The sequence below is a fragment of the Salmo salar genome, chromosome 09 (assembly GCF_965601325.2).
Source record: "Salmo salar chromosome 09, fSalSal1, whole genome shotgun sequence".
Lineage (NCBI taxonomy): Eukaryota > Metazoa > Chordata > Actinopteri > Salmoniformes > Salmonidae > Salmo > Salmo salar.
The window spans coordinates 142871795-142890664 of NC_138299.1; the positions used below are offsets into that span (position 1 = coordinate 142871795).

Consider the following 18870-nt stretch of genomic DNA (forward strand, 5'->3'; position numbering starts at 1 on the left):
GTTTTTTTTCTCAATTTAATCCATTTTAGAATAAGACTAACGTAACAATGTGGAAAAATGTAGGGGTCTGAATACTTTCCGAAGGCACTGTGTGGTCCACTGTCTAACAGGTTCACCTGTAGCTAGATTCTCTTGTGACTTTAGAAATATTTTTTCTTTCTCTTAGCTTCCCGTTAAAACAGGACATCAGAACAACCACACCAAAGTCAGCACAGAACAGAACAAGGAATATCTCATCAACATCTCTAAGTACAAGTTCTCCCTCGTCATCAGTGGACTCACGAACATCCTAAAAAATGTGAACAACATGGTAAGTGGAGCTTTTAACTTAACACTTTTAGCTGTTTATTTGACTTTAGCATGAGCAATGGGGATCACTACATTGCACGTCATCAACCCTACTAGAGGTCGACCGAGTAATCGGCATGGCCGATTTAATTAGGGCCGATTTCAAGTTTTCATAACAATCGGTAATCGGCATTGGACGCCGATTACATTTCAATCCATGAGGAGACTGTGTGGCAGGCTGACTACCTGTTATGCGAGTGCAGCAAGGAGCCAAGGTAAGGTGCTAACTAGCATTAAACTTACCTTATAAAAAACGATCAATCTTAACATAATCACTAGTTAACTACACATGGTTGATGATATTACTAGTTAACTTGCTTGTCCTGCGTTTCATATAATCAATGCTATGCTTGTTAATTTGTCATCAAATCACAGCCTACTTCGCCAAACGGGTGATGATTTAACAAAAGCGCATTTTCAAAAAAAGCAAAATTGTTGCACAAATGTACCTAACCATAAACATCAACGCCTTTCTTAAAATCAATACACAAGTATATTTTTTTTAAACCTGCATATTTAGTTAAAAGAAATTCATGTTAGCAGGCAATATTAACTAGGGAAATTGTCACTTCTCTTGCGTTCTGTGCAAGCAGAGTCAGGGTATATGCAACTGTTTGGGCTGCCTGGCTCGTTGCGAACTGTGTGAAGACCATTTCTTCCTAACAAAGACCGTAAATACTTTGCCAGTATTTTACATAATTATGACAACATTGAAGGTTGTGCAATTTAACAGAAATATTTAGACTTAGGGATGCCACCCATTAGATAAAATACGGAACGGTTCCGTATTTCACTGAAAAAAATAACGTTTTGTTTTCGTAATGATAGATTCTAAGGCTCGTGTTTCTGTGATTTATTAAAAGTAAGTCTATGATTTGATATTTGATAGAGCAGTCTGACTGAGCGGTGGTAGGCAACAGCAGGCTCGTAAGCATTCATGTAAACAGCACTGTCCTGCATTTGCCAGCAGCTCTTCACTGTGCTTCAAGCATTGCGCTGCTTATGACTTCAAGCCTATCAACTCCTGAGATTAGGCTGGCAATACTAAAGTACCTATTAGAACATCCAATAGTCAAAGGTATATGAAATACAAATGGTATAGAGAGAAATAGTCCTGTAATTCCTATAATAACTACAACCTAAAACTTCTTACCTGGGAATATTGAAGACTAATGTTAAAAGGAACCACCAGCTTTCATATGTTCTGAGCAAGGAACTTAAACGTTCGCTTTTTTACATAGCACATATTGCACTTTTACTTTCTTCTCCAACACTTTGTTTTGCATTATTTAAACCAAATTGAACATGTTTCATTATTTATTTGAGGCTAAATTGATTTTATTGATGTATTATATTAAGTTAAAATAAGTGTTCATTCAGTATTGTTGTAAATGTCATTATTACAAATATATATAAAAATCGGCCGATTTTTTTTATTTTTTTTTTTATTTTTTTATCAGTATCGGCTTTTTTGGGGTCCTCCAATAATCGGTATCAGCGTTAAAATCATAATCGGTCGACCTCTAAACCCTACCTTCTGGTAGGCATGTGTATTGTGTGAAAACTCAAATTCAACTCAAGTGTAGGATGCACACAAAGGGCTGGAAGTGTTCTTTGCTGAATCACTGTCATCTATGTCTGTAACCTCTCCTCTCTCCAGCGTATATTTGGGGAAGCTGCTGAGAAGAACCTCTACCTCTCCCAGCTAATTATCCTGGACACACTGGAGAAGTGCCTAGCATCGGTGAGGAAACCCCCATACAGTCTGCATCCACTGTATCCCTCATTACATTACTTTTAGTTGGTCTGCTAACTTATCCCACTACAGTTGTTTGTGTGCGCTTGTGTATAAACCGTTCTCCATTTTAGTTTTTAGTCCCCCCCCCCCCCCCCCCCAACTCAAACAGTTTTCTGTTATTGAATATTATCAGTCAAGAGCACTGGCCTCAATATATTGGCTCTTATTGCACCAATATTCTAAAACGCCATTGGTCTTCCAACACAACGTCAGCATTACATTGGTTAGTTAGATCTCTGTTCTGTCTCTCTCTGCTTTTTCCAGACAGACCTCTGTTAATACACTTAAACCCCTTCCTTCAGTCGTGCTTTCTCTTCACCTCTGAAACGGGTGCCTCTGCTCTGATCTGTTCTGTGACGGTGTAGCAGAAGATTACATTTGCAGGTGTTTCCTTGACTTTTGATTGTGCTTTCACTGCCTCCAATGGGATTCCCGGAAGTTTCCTGTATAGGTTTTTCATTAGTGCATGTTGTCAGATGGAAGCCAGCTGCTCCCCTCGTGGACGCTATGGAACTATTTTTGAATTTGTCATCTTACGTTTTAAAATGTAAGTATTTTAGTTGTCTCGTTTTGTTCGACTATTTCCTACATAAGGGTGAGCAAGAGGTTTTGAATGCAGTTGTATGCAATCTGTCCTAGTATGAGGCTGCCAGTTTGACCCCACAAGTTTTTGAAATGAGCCAATGGGAGCGCTGGTGAATCCTAGGTGGGACATGCTTTGTTTTTGCCACTGAGAGAGGCACTTAACCCACATACATGTATTGCATATCCAGCTGGATAAATCCAAAGTTGGCCAAAAGTTTTGAGAGAGACACAAATACACATTTTCACAAAGTCTGCTGCCTCAGTTTGTATGATGGCAATTTGCATATACTCCAGAATATTATGAAGAGTGATCAGATGAATTGCAATTAATTGCAAAGTCCATCTTTGCCATGCAAATGAACTGAATCCCTAAAAAACATTTACACTGCATTTCAGCCCTGCCACAAAAGGAACAGCTGACATCATGTCAATGATTCTCTCGTTAACACAGGTGTGAGTGTTGACGAGGACAAGGCTGGAGATCACTCTGTCATGCTGATTGAGTTCGAATAACAGACTGGAAGCTTCAAAAGGAGGGAGGTGCTTGGAATCAATGTTCTTCCTCTGTCAACCATGGTTACCTGCAAGGAAACACGTGCCGTCATCATTGCTTTGCACAAAAAGGGCTTCACAGGCAAGGATATTGCTGCCAGTAAGATTGCACCTAAATCAACCATTTATCGGCTCATCAAGAACTTCAAGGAGAGCGGTTCAATTGTTGTGAAGAAGGCTTCAGGGCGCCCAAGAAAGTCCAGCAAGCGCCAGGACCGTCTCCTGAAGTTGATTCAGCTGCGGGATCGGGGGACCAGCAGTACAGAGCTTGCTCAGGAATGGCAGCAGGCAGGTGTGAGTGCATCTGCACGCACAGTGAGGCGAAGACTTTTGGAGGATGGCCTGGTGTCAAGAAGGGCAGGAAAGAAGCCACTTCTCTCCAGGAAAAACATCAGGGACAGACTGATATTCTGCAAAAGGTACAGGGATTGGACTGCTGAGGACTGGGGTAAAGTCATTTTCTCTGATGAATCCCCTTTCCGATTGTTTGGGGTATCCGGAAAAAAGTTTGTCCGGAGAAGACAAGGTGAGCGTTACCATCAGTCCTGTGTCATGCCAACAGTAATGCATCCTGAGACCATTCATGTGTGGGGTTGCTTCTCAGCCAAGGGAGTGGGCTCACTCACAATTTTGCCTAAGAACACAGCCATGAATAAAGAATGGTACCAACACATCCTCCGAGAGCAACTTCTCCCAACCATCCAGGAACAGTTTGGTGACGAACAATGTCTTTTCCAGCATGATGGAGGACCTTGCCATAAGTTAAAAGTGATAAGTAAGTGGCTCGGGGAACAAAACATCGATATTTTGGGTCCATGGCCAGGAAACTTCCTAGACTTTAATCCCATTGAGAACTTGTGGTCAATCCTCGAGGCGGGTGGACAAACGAAAAACCACAAATTCTGACAAACTCCAAGCATTGATTATGCAAGAATGGGCTGCCATCAGTCAGGATGTGGCCCAGAAGTTAATTGACAGCATGCCAGGGCGGATTGCAGAAGTCTTGAAGAAGAAGGGTCAACACTGCAAATATTGACTCTATGCATCAACTTCATGTAATTGTCATTAAAAGCCTTTGACACTTATGAAATGCTTGTAATTATACTTCAGTATTCCATAGTAACATCTGACAAAAATATCTAAAGACACTGAGGCAGCAGACTTTGTGGAAATTAATATTTGTCATTCTCAAATCTTTTGGCCACGACTGTATGTGAGCAGTTGCCACTGATAACCTAAAAAGCACTCCTTGTTTTCTCAGAGAACCTAAAGAAGCCAGCCTGCGCACACACTTTCCTCTCATGATTTTCCTTCTCTTTTTCTCTGTCTTCCTCTTCCCCCTGTCCCCCCAGCAATCCAAGGACTGCCTACGTCTGGACGAGACCATGCTGGTGAAGCAGCTGCTGCCTGAGATCTGTCACTTCATCCACACGTACCGCGAGGGCCACCAGCACGCTGCAGAACTCCGTGCTGCCGCCTCAGGGGTCCTCTTCTCCCTCAGCTGCAACAACTTCAACGCCGTCTTCAGCCGCATCTCCACCAGGTAATGCTAACCCTGATCCTGAGGAGCTACAGAGTGTGTTGGCTAATTCTGTGTCAATGTCACTGTTGATGTGCAGTTGATCAGGTGTATTAGTACAGGGCTGGAACAAAAGCCTTCCCACCCTGTTGTTCTTCCAAGGTCCATTGCAACTGCTCTACGTTATTGTCTTTTGTCAAAAAATGCATTTGTCTTTTAAAAAGTTCCGCTAGACCTGATTTTCCCAGAAGTGAAGTATTACAAATTATTTTATGCCCTCAGAAGTCATGATGAGGAGACTGTTTGGGCCCCCATTCCTGCTCATGCCATGTGAGAAGTTAACTTGTTTGTGTACCTAAGTACTTCCGTTTAGCAGCCAGTCATGGACAAGGTCACTGTGACTGAACTGTTAGCCCAGTCATGAACGAAATCCCTCCCTCCCCGCCCAGGATGTTCAGGATGGTGCAACGTTATAGAAAGTAAAGATAGAGTGAACAGGATTACCTGTTTTTATTGTTTTATTAGGTTAATTGTCCCCCATAATGAAATTGGGGAGTGCACTGTGGATCTGTCTCCGTACGTTTGTCACACCCGATTTTGATGAAACTACGATGAATGATACGTCTAGCCATAGTATCTGGCATTTATAAAATGACACTGATTGGCCCAAGTGGGGTGCTATAGTAATCAACTGTAATTCCAAACTTTGAACAAGCATATCTCCTGTCCCTTTTGAGCTATTGTCATGACATTTGGTTAATATTTGCAGCCCCTCATGATCAACAAGTTTCCCATGACACCTTATATAATTTCAGTACTTACAAATGAAATGTCTTTCCACACAACATACAGTGCATTTGCTTAATATTCAGACCCCTTGACTTTTCCACATTGATGAGAATAAGGCTGTAAAGTAACAATCTGCACACAAGCCCATAACGACAAAGCGAAAGCAGGTTTTTAAACATTTTTGAAGAAGAAAAAAAAAAGCCTAATTTACAGAAGTATTCAGACCCTTTGCTATGAGACTTGAAATTGAGCTCAGGTGCATCCTGTTTCCATTAATCATCCTTTATGTTTCTACAACTTGATTAGAGTCCACCTGTGTAAATTAAATTGATTGGACATGATTTGGAAAGGCACACATCTGTCTATATAAGGTCCCACAGTTGACAGTGCATGTCAGAGCAAAAACCAAGCCATGAGGTTGAAGGAATTGTCCATAGAGCTCCGAGACAGGATTGTTTCGAGGCACAGATCTGTGGAAGAGTACCAAACAAGGTCTGCAGCATTGAAGGTCCCCAAGAACACAGTGGCCTCCATCATTCTTAAATGGAAGAAGTTTGGAACCACCAAGACAATTCCTATATCTGGCTGCCCGGCCAACTGAGAAATTGGCGGAGAAGGGCCTTGGTTCCGGTAGGTGACCAAGAACCCGATGTTCACTCTGACAGAGCTCCGGAGTTCATATGTGGAGATGGGAGAACCGGAAGCCATTCCTCAGTAAAAGGCACATGACAGCCTGCTTGGAGTTTGCCAAAAGGCACCTAAAGGATTCTCTGATCATGAGAAACAAGATTCTCTGCTCTGATGAAATCATGATTGACCTATCTGGCCTGAATGCCAAGCATCACATCTGGAGGAAACCTGGCATCATCCCTATGGTGAAGAGTGGTTGCAGCATCATTCTGTGGGGATGTTTTTCAGTGGCAGGGACTGGGAGACTAGTCAGGATTGAGGGAAAGATGAACGGAGCAAAGTACAGAGATCCTTGATGAAAACCTGCTCCAGAGTGCTCAGGACCTCAGACTGGGGGCAACGGTTCACCTTCCAACAGGACAACGACCAGAATCACAGAGCCAAGACAACGCAGGAGTGGCTTCAATACAAGTCTCTGAATATCCTTGAGTGGCCCAGCCAAAGCACGGACTTGAACTCGATCGAACATCTCCAGAGAGACCTGAAAATAGCTGTGCAGCGACGCTCCCCATCCAACCAGACAGCTTGAGAGGATCTGCAGAGAAGAATGGGAGAAACTCCCCAAATACAGGTGTGCCAAGCTTGTAGTGTCATACCCAAGAAGACTCGAGGTTGTAATCACAGCCAAAGGTGCTAAAACAAAGTAAAGGGTATGAATAGTTATGTAAATGTAAGATATATTTTCAAACATTTCTAAAAACCAGTTTTTGCTTTGTCATTGTGCGGCATAGTGTGTATATTGATGGGGGGGGCAATTTTAATTAATTTCGGAATAAGGCTGTAGAGAACTTTAAGGGATCTGAATACTTTCCAAATGCACTGTAAGTTGGAATAATTGAGACAAGGACCGCCACATCATTTGTCGGGGACAACGTTTCTATCTGCAACATTCTGAACGTTTCACATCATTGATATACATGTCAGTGTCTTGTCTTGAAGGATCAGGGGATGTCAAAAAGGCAGCCTCTACAAGACTGTCCACTTTTCCCTCTCTTCCACCCCCTCTTCTTTCCCTCCTTTCTACTGAGAAGCTGTGGTAGAATACAATCTCAGGATATCATGTTTGACAGGACGAACTTGTTCCCTGGCAGTGTATAAGATTCCTTATCCATTGTGTTCTCCCCCAGGTTGCAGGAGCTGACAGTCTGCTCAGAAGACACTGTGGATGTCCATGATATAGAGCTCATGCAGTACATCAATGTGGACTGCTTTAAACTCAAAAGACTGCTCCAAGGTAGCTACTCTCTCAATTCCCTGTATGTCATACTTCATGTATTTTTGAACTCCTGGATTCTGTGTTTTTTGCTAATACTCTATTACTTTTCACTGTGTCCTCTCAGAAACGGTATTCAAATTCAAAGCCCTGAAGAAACCTGCCCAACTTGCTGTCATTAACAGTTTGGAAAAGGTTTGTGCGCCAATACATCTGTGTTCAGTGCTGCTGTTTTATGTTTATGAAGTTGGTGAATAATATAATACATGGTATTCACGACTACCACCTCTTGGCTGCTGGTGAAATGTTTCAAATACAATGTTCCACTTTAAGGACATCACTATGCAGGTTTCCATTGACCCAGGTTTATTTGGCAAATGATGATGAAAACAATGTTTTTAAAATAAATGATTGACTAATAATTTCGAAGGTACGTGGGGCGTGTATAGTTGTCTGGCATCACAACTCCACTACACAGTTAATTGCTAAATCATTTTTTTTTTTTTTACTTCAAAATAATATTTCTTTGCAGGACAAGGATTATCCTGACTTTCAAGAAGGCCTGAATTGCTTTGACTTGCTTTTCTGGTTGGCTGAATGCAAGTTGCACTATCCAATTATTTTACAGGAGTGCAAGTTTCACCCTGGCACGGACCGTTGCAATACGTTACCGCATGAGAATGATTTAAATATGGCATGTATTAGTCAATTCTTGCATTCTATCCATGCTGCATTTTGCGGGCTACCTGAGACATGAAGCAGATAGGAGGGGGGGCTACCTGAGACATGAAGCAGATAGGAGGGGGGGGCTACCTGAGACATGAAGCAGATAGGAGGGGGGGCTACCTGAGACATGAAGCAGATAGGAGGGGGGGCTACCTGAGACATGAAGCAGATAGGAGGGGGGGCTACCTGAGACATGAAGCAGATAGGAGGGGGGGCTACCTGAGACATGAAGCAGATAGGAGGGGGGGCTACCTGAGACATGAAGCAGATAGGAGGGGGGGCTACCTGAGACATGAAGCAGATAGGAGGGGGGGCTACCTGAGACATGAAGCAGATAGGAGGGGGGGCTACCTGAGACATGAAGCAGATAGGAGGGGGGGCTACCTGAGACATGAAGCAGATAGGAGGGGGGGCTACCTGAGACATGAAGCAGATAGGAGGGGGGGCTACCTGAGACATGAAGCAGATAGGAGGGGGGGCTACCTGAGACATGAAGCAGATAGGAGGGGGGGCTACCTGAGACATGAAGCAGATAGGAGGGGGGGCTACCTGAGACATGAAGCAGATAGGAGGGGGGCTACCTGAGACATGAAGCAGATAGGAGGGGGGGCAACCTGAGACATGAAGCAGATAGGAGGGAGGGCAACCTGAGACATGAAGCAGATAGGAGGGAGGGCAACCTGAGACATGAAGCAGATAGGAGGGAGGGCAACCTGAGACATGAAGCAGATAGGAGGGAGGGCTACCTGAGACATGAAGCAGGTAGGAGGGAGGGCAACCTGAGACATGAAGCAGATAGGAGGGGGGGCAACCTGAGACATGAAGCAGATAGGAGGGGGGGCTACCTGAGACATGAAGCAGGTAGGAGGGAGGGCAACCTGAGACATGAAGCAGGTAGGAGGGGGGGCTACCTGAGACATGAAGCAGGTAGGAGGGAGGGCATACAGCCTGTCACCAATTTATTAATGCGCAAATTGCCTAAATAAACTTCATGTTTATTCGACACCTAGGTTTTTTTTTTGGGGGGGGGGGGGTTGATGTCATTATGTCCAGCTGTTTTTTATCGACACAAGATGGTTGAATGGAAATGCACCATAGCAGGCCGTTTATATATTTTCTATGCAAACTTTCTAAATGTTGTAAAAAAATAACTGGACAAGTTCATGGAAACGTACAGTACCAGTCAAAGGTTTGGACACCTACTCATTCCAGTAATTTTTTTGTATGTTGTTGAATAATAGTGAAGACATCAAAACTAGGAAATAACACATGCAGTCATGTAGTAACCAAAAAAGTGTTAAACAGTTCAAAATATATTTGATGTTCTTCAAAGCAGCCAGTTTTTGCCTTGATGACAGCTTTGCACACTCTTGGCATTCTCTCAACCAGCTTCATGAGGTAGTCCCCTGGAATGCATTTCAATTAACAGGTGTGCCTTGTAAAAAGTTAATTTGTGGAATTTCTTTCCTTAATGCATTTGAGCCAATCAGTTGTGTTGTGACATGTAGGGTGGTATACAGAAGGTAGTCCTATTTGGTAAAAGACCAAGTCCATATTATGGCAAGAACAGCTCAAATAAGCAAAGAGAAATAAGTCCATCATTACTTTAAGACATGAAGGTCAGTTAATGTGGAAAATGTCAAGAACTTTGAAAGTTTCTTCAAGTGCAGTCGCAAAAACCATCAAGCGCTATGATGAAAGTGTCTCTCATGAGGACCACCACAGAGTTACCTCTGCTGCAGAGGATAAGTTCATTAGAGTTACCAGCCTCAGAAATTGCAGCAAAAAAATGTATTCTTCAGAGTTCAAGTAAGACACATCTCAACATCAACTGATCAGAGGAGACTGTGTGAATCAGGCCATGGTTGAATTGCTGCAAAGAAACCATTAGTAATGGACACACATAAGAAGAAGAAACTTGCTTGTGCCAAGAAACATGAGCAATGGTCATTAGACCGGTGTAAATCTGTCCTTTGGTCTGAGTCCAAATTTGAGATTTTTGGTTCCAACCGTGGTGCCTTTGTTTAAAATTCAAGACACACTTAACCAGCATGGCTACCACAGCATTCTGCAGCGATACGCCATCCCATCTGGTTTGCGCTTAGTGGGACAATGACCCAAAACACACCTCCAGGCTGTGTAAGGGCTATTTGACCAAAGGAGAGTGATTGAGTCCTGCATCAGACGACCTGGCCTCCACAATCATCCGACCTCAACCCAATCGAGATGGTTTGGGATGAGTTGGACCATGTGGGAACTCCTTCAAGACTGTTGGAAAATCATTCCTCATAGTTTTGATGTCTTCATTATTACTCTCCAATGTAAAAATTAAGAAAAACCCTTGAATGAGTAGGTGTGTCCAAACTTGTGACTGGTACTGCAGCTACTGTCAGTTCAATCCTGTTCTACAGGACAGTTAAATGTTTTTGTTCCTCCGCAGGCCTTTTGGAACTGGGTGGAGAACTACCCTGATGAGTTTGCCACGCTCTACCAGAGACCACAAACAGACATGGCAGGTCAGTATTCTCAATAGCCGTGTATTGGACTGAAACAGAATGCAGATACTGTCACGACAAGCACTTTGACAAAAAAGTTCCATGTTAAATCTCAAAACGGATTCAAAGGGACTGTAGGGAACAGTTAAGGACACTCAAGAAGTTAGGTGAGTTTAGGGCTATCTCACTCGTGTGTGTGTGTGTGTGTGTGTCTCTGTGCACTCCCTTTAGATGCTGCGGAGAGGCTGTTTGACCTGGTGGACAGCTTTGCTGAGAGTGCTAAGAGGAAGGCAGCGGTGTGGCCTCTACAGATCATCCTCCTCATCCTCTGTCCCGAGATCACACACATCATCTCTCGAGAGGTGGTGGAGGAGAGCAAGGCCAACAAGGTGAGATGAGAGAACACACACACGTTGAGATTAAATAGGTACTGTGACTGATAGTTGCTTTCTCTGTCTTGCTACAGAAGCTGTTCCTGGAGAGCTTGAGGAAGGCCCTAGCAGGCCAGGGGGGCAGCAAGCAACTAACAGAGAGTGCTGCCATCGCCTGTGTCAAACTGTGCAAGGCCTCCACCTACATCAACTTGGAGGACCACTCGGGCATCTTCCTCCTGGTGCAGTCCTTCGTGGTGGACCTCAAGGTCAGAAAAACCAACCACTCTGTTGCCATCTGGGGGCTAGGGAATGCTACGGCAGTGGTGTCAAATCAAATACCCATGGTTAGCAGATGTTATTGCGAGTGTAGCAATGCTTGTGGATGCTTGTCTGGGTTTTATGTTCGTCATTTATGTCGTGGAGTAAAATTGACCCTGTCCTTTTCTGTATAGACATTTCTATCTACAACGTCCTGAACGGTAAACCCTGATTGATATGCCTACGGCTACCCCTTAGGCCTTTTGAAGTGCAACTGTTGTGCTAGTGCTACCGCAATGGAGCTATGACCATTTTCTAATACCCATCCAATCATCTCAGACCGACACAAAGCCCCTTGCGGTATGGTTAATTGTGAAATTGGTTAATTTGGATATTGCGGACGGTGACATGCAGCTTCCTCCTCCTCCTATCTATTACATCAGGCCCTGCTCTTCAGCCCCACCAAGCCCTTCTCTCGCGGGGCAGGCAGCCAGAATGCAGACGTGGACCTCATGATCGACTGCTTCGTCTCCTGTTTCCGTATCAACCCTCACAACAACCACCACTTTAAGGTCAGTCAGTCTGCTCAGCTCAGCGCATCGGTTGAGAAATGTGCAGACCATGTCCAAATGATGCTTTACCTCACTGTCAAAGCGGCAATTTTGACGAAACTTTGTCATTATTATTCTCCGCAGGTCTGTTTGGCCTCGTCATCCCCCTCTACCTTTCACTTTGTTCTGGTCAACTCCCTGCACAGAATCATCACCAATGTAAGTGTGTACCGTCTCCACTACTACTTACTACCAAGTTCAATCTAAGTACAGTTGATAGGACGGTGTTGATCTCAATTGCCGTTCCTACAGCAGTGCAATATTAATGATCTTCTCTTCTATCCTCTTCGTCCTTTAGTCTGATCTGGACTGGTGGTCTAAGATTGATGCAGTGTACTGCTACTCTGGAGAGCTGCGACTAATGTTCTCAGACACTCTGAGCCGAGTGATGCATGGCCTTCACACACACGCCCCACAACGCATGACACCGGTGAGAAAGGGACCACGCACGTTCACACTCACTGTCCACCAATTGTTGGAAACCCACTTACCTTTTGTTTTCCTGTATAAGCCAACCTCCTAGGAAAAGTATGTCTTAGTTACATCTAAAGGTTCAACTTATCTCTCTAACAGAGTCTGTCATTTAAAGACAAGATGACCACCAGCCTTAAGTTCAAAGAGAGAACCACAGATGTGGACACACGCAGCTACAAGTGCCTCCTCCTCGTCCTGGTCAAACTCATCCACGCCGACCCCAAACTCATGCTGCACGTACGTATGACACCAACCACACCATACATACTCAGACAATGTCCCTTGGCTCTGTTTGAATAGTTTTACACCCTCCCTTCCACTTGTGTGTATGTTTGTGTTTCCTCTCTGCCCTTACTTTCACCCATACATGCATGTTTAATGTGTGTGTGTGTGTGTGTGTTGTAGAACCCAGGGAAGCAGGCTCAGGAGACTCAGAGCAGCACAGCAGAGCTGATCGCAGGCCTGGTGCAGCTGGTGCCCTTGGCCAACACAGCCCAGCTCTCCCAGGAAGCCATGGAGGTCAGTTTACACTCCTCCTCTCTCTTACTCTCACTCCATCCACTCTGCTTCTTTATTCTTTCTCATTCTGTCCATTTCAACTCTATTCCCTAGCATTGAATTGTCAACTTCAAGTAAGGCACATTTCTCTCTGTTTCTGTTTCTCCCTGGCCAGGCTCTGCTGGTGCTGCACCTGCCTGAGACCATTGAGCTGTGGAACCCTGAGGCCCCCATTGAAACCTTCTGGGACATCAGGTACAAGGACATGGTTTAGTTCTATGGACTTTTCAGTCCATGTAGACGGACACACTGTTCATGGATTCAGTAGTAGTCCCAGTCTTTAGGGGCTTGTGTTGAGATTCCATTGGGCTCTAACACTGGCCTATCCCATTGCAGCTCCCAGGTTCTCTTCCTGATCTGTAAGAAGCTGATTGGTCACCAGATGGTGAACAGTACAGAGGTGTTGAAGTGGTTGAGGGAGATCCTTATCTGCAGGAACAAGTTCCTCCTCAAGAACAAGGTGAGGTCAAGGACTCTAACCTCACATGAGAATAACCATTGAGGGCTAAAAAGCACTTTCAATGGAGAATCTCCATTAAACATTATTTTTAGTCTAGGACGAGGCTTAGGTCTGAAAAACCATCCAGAGAGTTTTGCATGTGTTGGACATGTCTGTTGGACATGTCTAACTCCTCTCTGCTCCTCCAGGAGTGTGCCACGCAGGGCTGTGGAATCCCCATCTGCAGACAGGCCCAGACCAAATTGGAGGTGTGTCTATACATGTTTCTGTGGAGCCCTGACGCCGAGGCCGTGCTGGTGGCCATGTCCTGCTTCAGACACCTGTGTGAGGAGGCTGACATCCGCTCTTCCGCTGACGAGGTGCCCGTCCAGACCATCCTGCCCAACTACGCCACCTTCACAGAGTTCGCCTCCGCCAGCAACATGATGGCCACCGGTCAGTAAAAACATTGTGTTTTGTAGACCACTTTAAACGTGGTCTGAGAGTCACTATATAGGCCAACGGTTTCAGAAAATGACTCCCTCTACGTGTTCCAATATGTGTTTTGTAGGACGCTCCACCCTGCAGAAGAGAGTGATGGCCTTGTTGAGAAGGATAGAGCACCCCACTACAGGAAACACTGAGGTGTGAAAGAATAGAGAAACATTAAATACAGTTTATCCTTGCTTACATCCCTCTAGTATTTGACTTATCCCTCCTTGTTTCCATCTCACCCCAGGCATGGGAGGACACGCTTGCAAAATGGGAGCAGGACACCAAACAGATTCTTAACTTCCCCAAAAACAAGGTGGAGGATGGTCAGGTAAAAGCACTTCAATTTTAGGACTTAGGTTTGTTTCACCATTAATAAAAGTAACACAGGGAACCACTGCTCCAAACTCTACCTAAATACCTGATCGCTGTCTCCCCCTGCAGGAGTGGATCAACATGACAGGCTTCCTGTGTGCTCTGGGAGGGGTGTGTCTGTCTCAGCGCAGCAAGCCCTGTGGCCCCACCACCTACAGCCCCCCCATGGGCCCCATGAGCGAACGCAAGTACTCCATGGTCTCTGTGGGCTCCTGCGACGTCTCCAATGCTGGAACCTCAGCCACCTGCTGCTCCTCCACTGAGACCCGCCTGGGCAGGTTCCTGGACCGCCTGCTGGCTCTGCTGGTATGTGGTCATGAGAGGGTGGGTCTGCATGTCCGCACCAATGTCAAGGAGCTACTGGGGCTGGAGCTCAGCCCGGTCCTCTACCACATGCTCTTCAACAAGCTCAGGAACAGCATCGGACGCTTCTTCGACACACAGGGGCCGGTGAGTGGATGGGCTGGGCAGGAAGATGGGGGAACGTTAACCAATGATTTGAATTGTATTAGCATAGAAAATCTTATTAGGACAGGTAGGGTGCTGCAATCAGCATATCACATTTTGTTAGTTCTTTATAAAATATTGTTCCTTTGACATTAGCAGGAATGTAGTTAAGACTGATTTAATGGATTTGTCTCTATACTATTGCAGGTCCCTATCAATGATACTAACACACAGTTTGTAGAACAGACCATCGCCATCATGAAGAACCTACTGGACAACCATGCTGAGGGCAGCTCAGAGCACCTGGGACAGGCCAGCATAGAGACCATGATGCTCAACCTGGTCAGGTGAGAGACACTCACTCACTCACCCAGGTCGCAGTTGTAGCCTACCTGGTTAAATAAAGGTGAAATAAAACTCTCAGCTTATGAAATGCCTAATCAGTTGTCCATCTTCAGGACCTTATTCAGTCTCATCTCACCCCCAGGTACGTGCGTATCCTCGGTAACACGTTGCATGCCATCCAGATGAAGACCAAGCTGTGCCACCTGGTGGAGGTGATGATGGAGAGACGAGACGACCTGTCCTTCTGCCAGGAGATGAAGTTCAGGTGAGAGACAGAGGGCACCCCCTCCTGGACAGACCTAAACGCTAGCCAAACTACCTAAACGCTAGCCAAGCTACCTAAACACTAGCCAAACTAGCTAAACACTAGCCAAACTAGCTAAACGCAACTTAAAGTGTCAGTCAGCAGTTCAAACAATAAAAAAGTGTCTCCCTGTTTTGGTGAAAAGCTGACGGATGGGGCCGGAGAAATATAACCACTCTCAAATTCATAGACAGAGCAGACTGACAATCCCTGATATCAAATTATAGTTTTAACCATGTTTTGAGGCTATATTGTTTCTTTACATTTACTTTGTTTCCAAACATTGGAGTAAAACAAGCTTATATTTTGTGTCCAGATTGGGTATGACAGTTGAACGTAGCTCATGAGGCATTTATAAGTTATATTCTTCAAGACTCAATGGGTATACATCAGAGGTGGGACCAAGTCATTGTTTTACAAGTCTGAAGTCAAGTCTCAAGTGCTAAACTTTGAGTTTCGAGTCCTAAACAAGTCATAATGTGCTCTTCACCAAATGTAATACCATTTCATATTTTTAACAAGAGTAATAGTTAGTATATTACATTTACGCAAATCATGAATGCTTTTAAAAATATCTCTATATTTATTACTTTCCAAATAAACTTGATTTCAATGGAAATACATGGGTAGCCATGAGAAAGACCCCCCCCCCCCCCCCCCCCCCCCCCAAAAAATGAATGACTATCGAGATTCGCTATGGGGCGCAATCGGGCGATGTAGGCTTGTACACAATCGCCCAACTTTAACACACACACACGCACACGCACACACTGTGTGTGTGGTTACAGTAAGCTAACATATGTCAATGGTTTAAGGAACAGCAGTAACATCAGGCAGGATTTAGGCTACCAACTGCCTGGCCAGTTGTAGCTTTATCTTGGGTGCAATGATCACGTTCCCGCACTGACTGACTGTGTGGCTCATTGATTTAATGTTATGTTAGCCTACATGATACACCAGTAAAGTTATAAATTATATAGCTGTCGGCTATATTAGCCATGACTTACCGTTCTTTGCGCAGCTTCAAATGTCCAACAAAGTTGGAAGTTGTTATGCCTCAGTCTGTAATTTTCTTACCACATGTTTTGCAAGTTGCAATCCGTTTTTTTGATGAGTACAGTGTAGTCTTTATATCCAAAAATAATAATTTTGGGTATCATCTTTCCAAGGACTCCATCTGAATTCACCCACCGACATTCCTCTGCACTGCCACGCACAACTTTATCTCTGCTGGCATAATTTGATTGGCTGCTGTCCGATTCAAACTGTAATCTGTTAAATGAAGAGTTGATGCGCTGCACACTTTTTAATAGCATCATTTTTATTATTTGGGCTTGGGGAGGGTATCAAGTCAGTTCGAGTCAAAAGGCTCAAATCCAAGTTAAGTAACGAGTCATTGGTGTTAAAACTCAAAAGTCGAGTTGCAAGTCACCATATTTGTGACTCGAGTCTGACTCGAATCCAAGTCATGTGACTCGAGTCCACACCTCTGGTATACAATTCGTTTATAAGGTCAAAAATGTCTGTAGCAATTGCTGATTGCCCCTTTAAAGGCTACCGATAATGAACCTCTTACATTTTTTTTTTTTAATGTTTTTTGTTGTTAATTCAACCCCTCACCACGTCTCTTCCAGGAACAAGATGGTGGAGTACCTGACAGACTGGGTGATGGGCACCTCCAACCAGGCTGCTGATGACGATATCAAGTGTCTGACCAGAGACCTGGACCAGGCCAGTATGGAGGCGGTGGTGTCTCTGTTAGCTGGCCTGCCTCTACAACCAGAGGAGGGAGACGGAGTGGAGCTGATGGAGGCCAAGTCCCAGCTCTTCCTCAAGTAACTACAATATGCTTTACTCATATACCTTTTAGTCATGTAGCTGACGCTCTAATCCAGAGAGACTTAGTTATCTGTTGCTGCTCTTCAGCTTTCTGTTTACTGTGCATGCTGTAACATTTCCACATGCAAAAAAACCTCTGTTTTCTGAATAGAAGTAAAGGAATGCATTAACTTAAATGTGCACTTAATTTGAATCCAAACTGACAGTTAAGTGTTCTGAACCCTGCTTTACCCCCTGTACCCAGGTACTTTACCCTGTTTATGAACCTGCTGAATGATTGCAGTGAGGTGGAGGATGATGGCCAGCCGGTGGTTGGGAGGAAAAGGGGCATGTCTCGACGCCTGGCCTCCCTCAGACACTGTACTGTCCTGGCCATGTCCAACCTCCTCAACGCCAACGTGGACAGCGGACTCATGCACTCTATCGGTGATCTACTTTAGCAGTAGTGATTCTCTACATTTTTATAGTGCCAGAAAGTTATAACATTAATCCTTCCATCTACCAAGGACCATAGCTTCCAAAATGAACAATCAAACCTCAGTTAAAATGCCCCTGTATCCACTTCCACCCTTCATCTCTCTTTGGCGCTCTGTCTCTCTCTCACTCCTCCCCCCACCATCCATCCTTCTCCAGGTCTGGGCTACCATAAGGACCTGCAGACACGGGCCACCTTCATGGAGGTTCTAACTAAGATCCTCCAGCAGGGGACAGAGTTTGACACACTGGCAGAGACGGTGCTAGCTGACCGCTTTGAGAGGCTGGTGGAGCTGGTCACCATGATGGGAGACCAGGGAGAGCTGCCCATCGCCATGGCACTGGCCAATGTGGTGCCAGGATCCCAGTGGGTATGTTCGAAAAAGAGCACTAGGTCATTTTTGTCTCGTCTTGGGGTGACCAGCCTTCACACTGAAGAGCACTACAATAACACATCTGTTTCTGCTAGTCAAGGTGCTGATTTATTAGTAGAATCAGACATGTTAGTGCAAGGCTGGAGTAAAAGCCTGCGTCTCCTGTAGCGCTCCAGAGAAAGGGTTGGCCACCCCTGTGCTAGTATGAGTGTGTTAGTTCTAGTAGTTATAGAAAGGTGTTTACGCATTTTTGTGTATTTGAGTTTTTGTCTGCGTGTGTCTTCTTCAGGACGAGCTGGCCCGTGTGTTGGTGACGCTGTTTGACTCTCGCCACCTGCTGTATCAGCTGCTGTGGAACATGTTCTCCAAGGAGGTGGAGCTGGCTGACTCCATGCAAACTCTGTTCAGAGGCAACAGCCTGGCCAGTAAAATCATGACCTTCTGTTTCAAGGTAAAACCACATTTCTCTCCCATACAGACAATTTTAAGTAGTGGAACCTGAAGCGCTCACACCAAGCATGACATTTTAAATCCATTTTAACGTTGAAATCCTTTGTCAGGTGTACGGGGCGGCGTACCTACAGAAGCTCCTGGAGCCTCTACTTAAAGGGGTCGTCACCACCCCAGAGTGGCACAGCATCAGCTTTGAGGTGGACACAACCAGGTAGGAACCTCTACTGGAAGCATTCCACCAGTTAGTTTGACTGTGGTAGCCTGGTGTGGTGGTAAGGGATAGCGCATCGATTTGAGCAATTATGGGGGGATAACCTTCTTAAATGGAAGTTACCAAG

General features: G+C 44.8%; 1 protein-coding gene across 2 annotated transcripts in view; it reads left to right on the forward strand.

Annotated features, from left to right (window-relative positions):
* Positions 1-18870, forward strand: part of LOC106613084 (neurofibromin-like) — a 100883-nt gene that overhangs the window by 10276 nt on the left and 71737 nt on the right. For both annotated transcript variants that reach the window (XM_014214992.3, XM_014214993.3), the window contains exons 2-27: positions 167-310; positions 2009-2092; positions 4636-4826; positions 7409-7515; positions 7622-7689; positions 10661-10736; positions 10947-11104; positions 11182-11355; positions 11791-11919; positions 12043-12117; positions 12257-12388; positions 12532-12669; positions 12838-12951; positions 13106-13185; positions 13327-13450; positions 13639-13885; positions 14001-14074; positions 14169-14252; positions 14366-14746; positions 14951-15090; positions 15231-15353; positions 17027-17227; positions 17476-17657; positions 17865-18076; positions 18369-18530; positions 18640-18743. In XM_014214992.3, the coding sequence (XP_014070467.1) occupies positions 167-310; positions 2009-2092; positions 4636-4826; positions 7409-7515; positions 7622-7689; positions 10661-10736; positions 10947-11104; positions 11182-11355; positions 11791-11919; positions 12043-12117; positions 12257-12388; positions 12532-12669; positions 12838-12951; positions 13106-13185; positions 13327-13450; positions 13639-13885; positions 14001-14074; positions 14169-14252; positions 14366-14746; positions 14951-15090; positions 15231-15353; positions 17027-17227; positions 17476-17657; positions 17865-18076; positions 18369-18530; positions 18640-18743 (3704 nt within the window). The remainder of the gene's footprint in view (positions 1-166; positions 311-2008; positions 2093-4635; positions 4827-7408; positions 7516-7621; positions 7690-10660; positions 10737-10946; positions 11105-11181; positions 11356-11790; positions 11920-12042; positions 12118-12256; positions 12389-12531; positions 12670-12837; positions 12952-13105; positions 13186-13326; positions 13451-13638; positions 13886-14000; positions 14075-14168; positions 14253-14365; positions 14747-14950; positions 15091-15230; positions 15354-17026; positions 17228-17475; positions 17658-17864; positions 18077-18368; positions 18531-18639; positions 18744-18870) is intronic.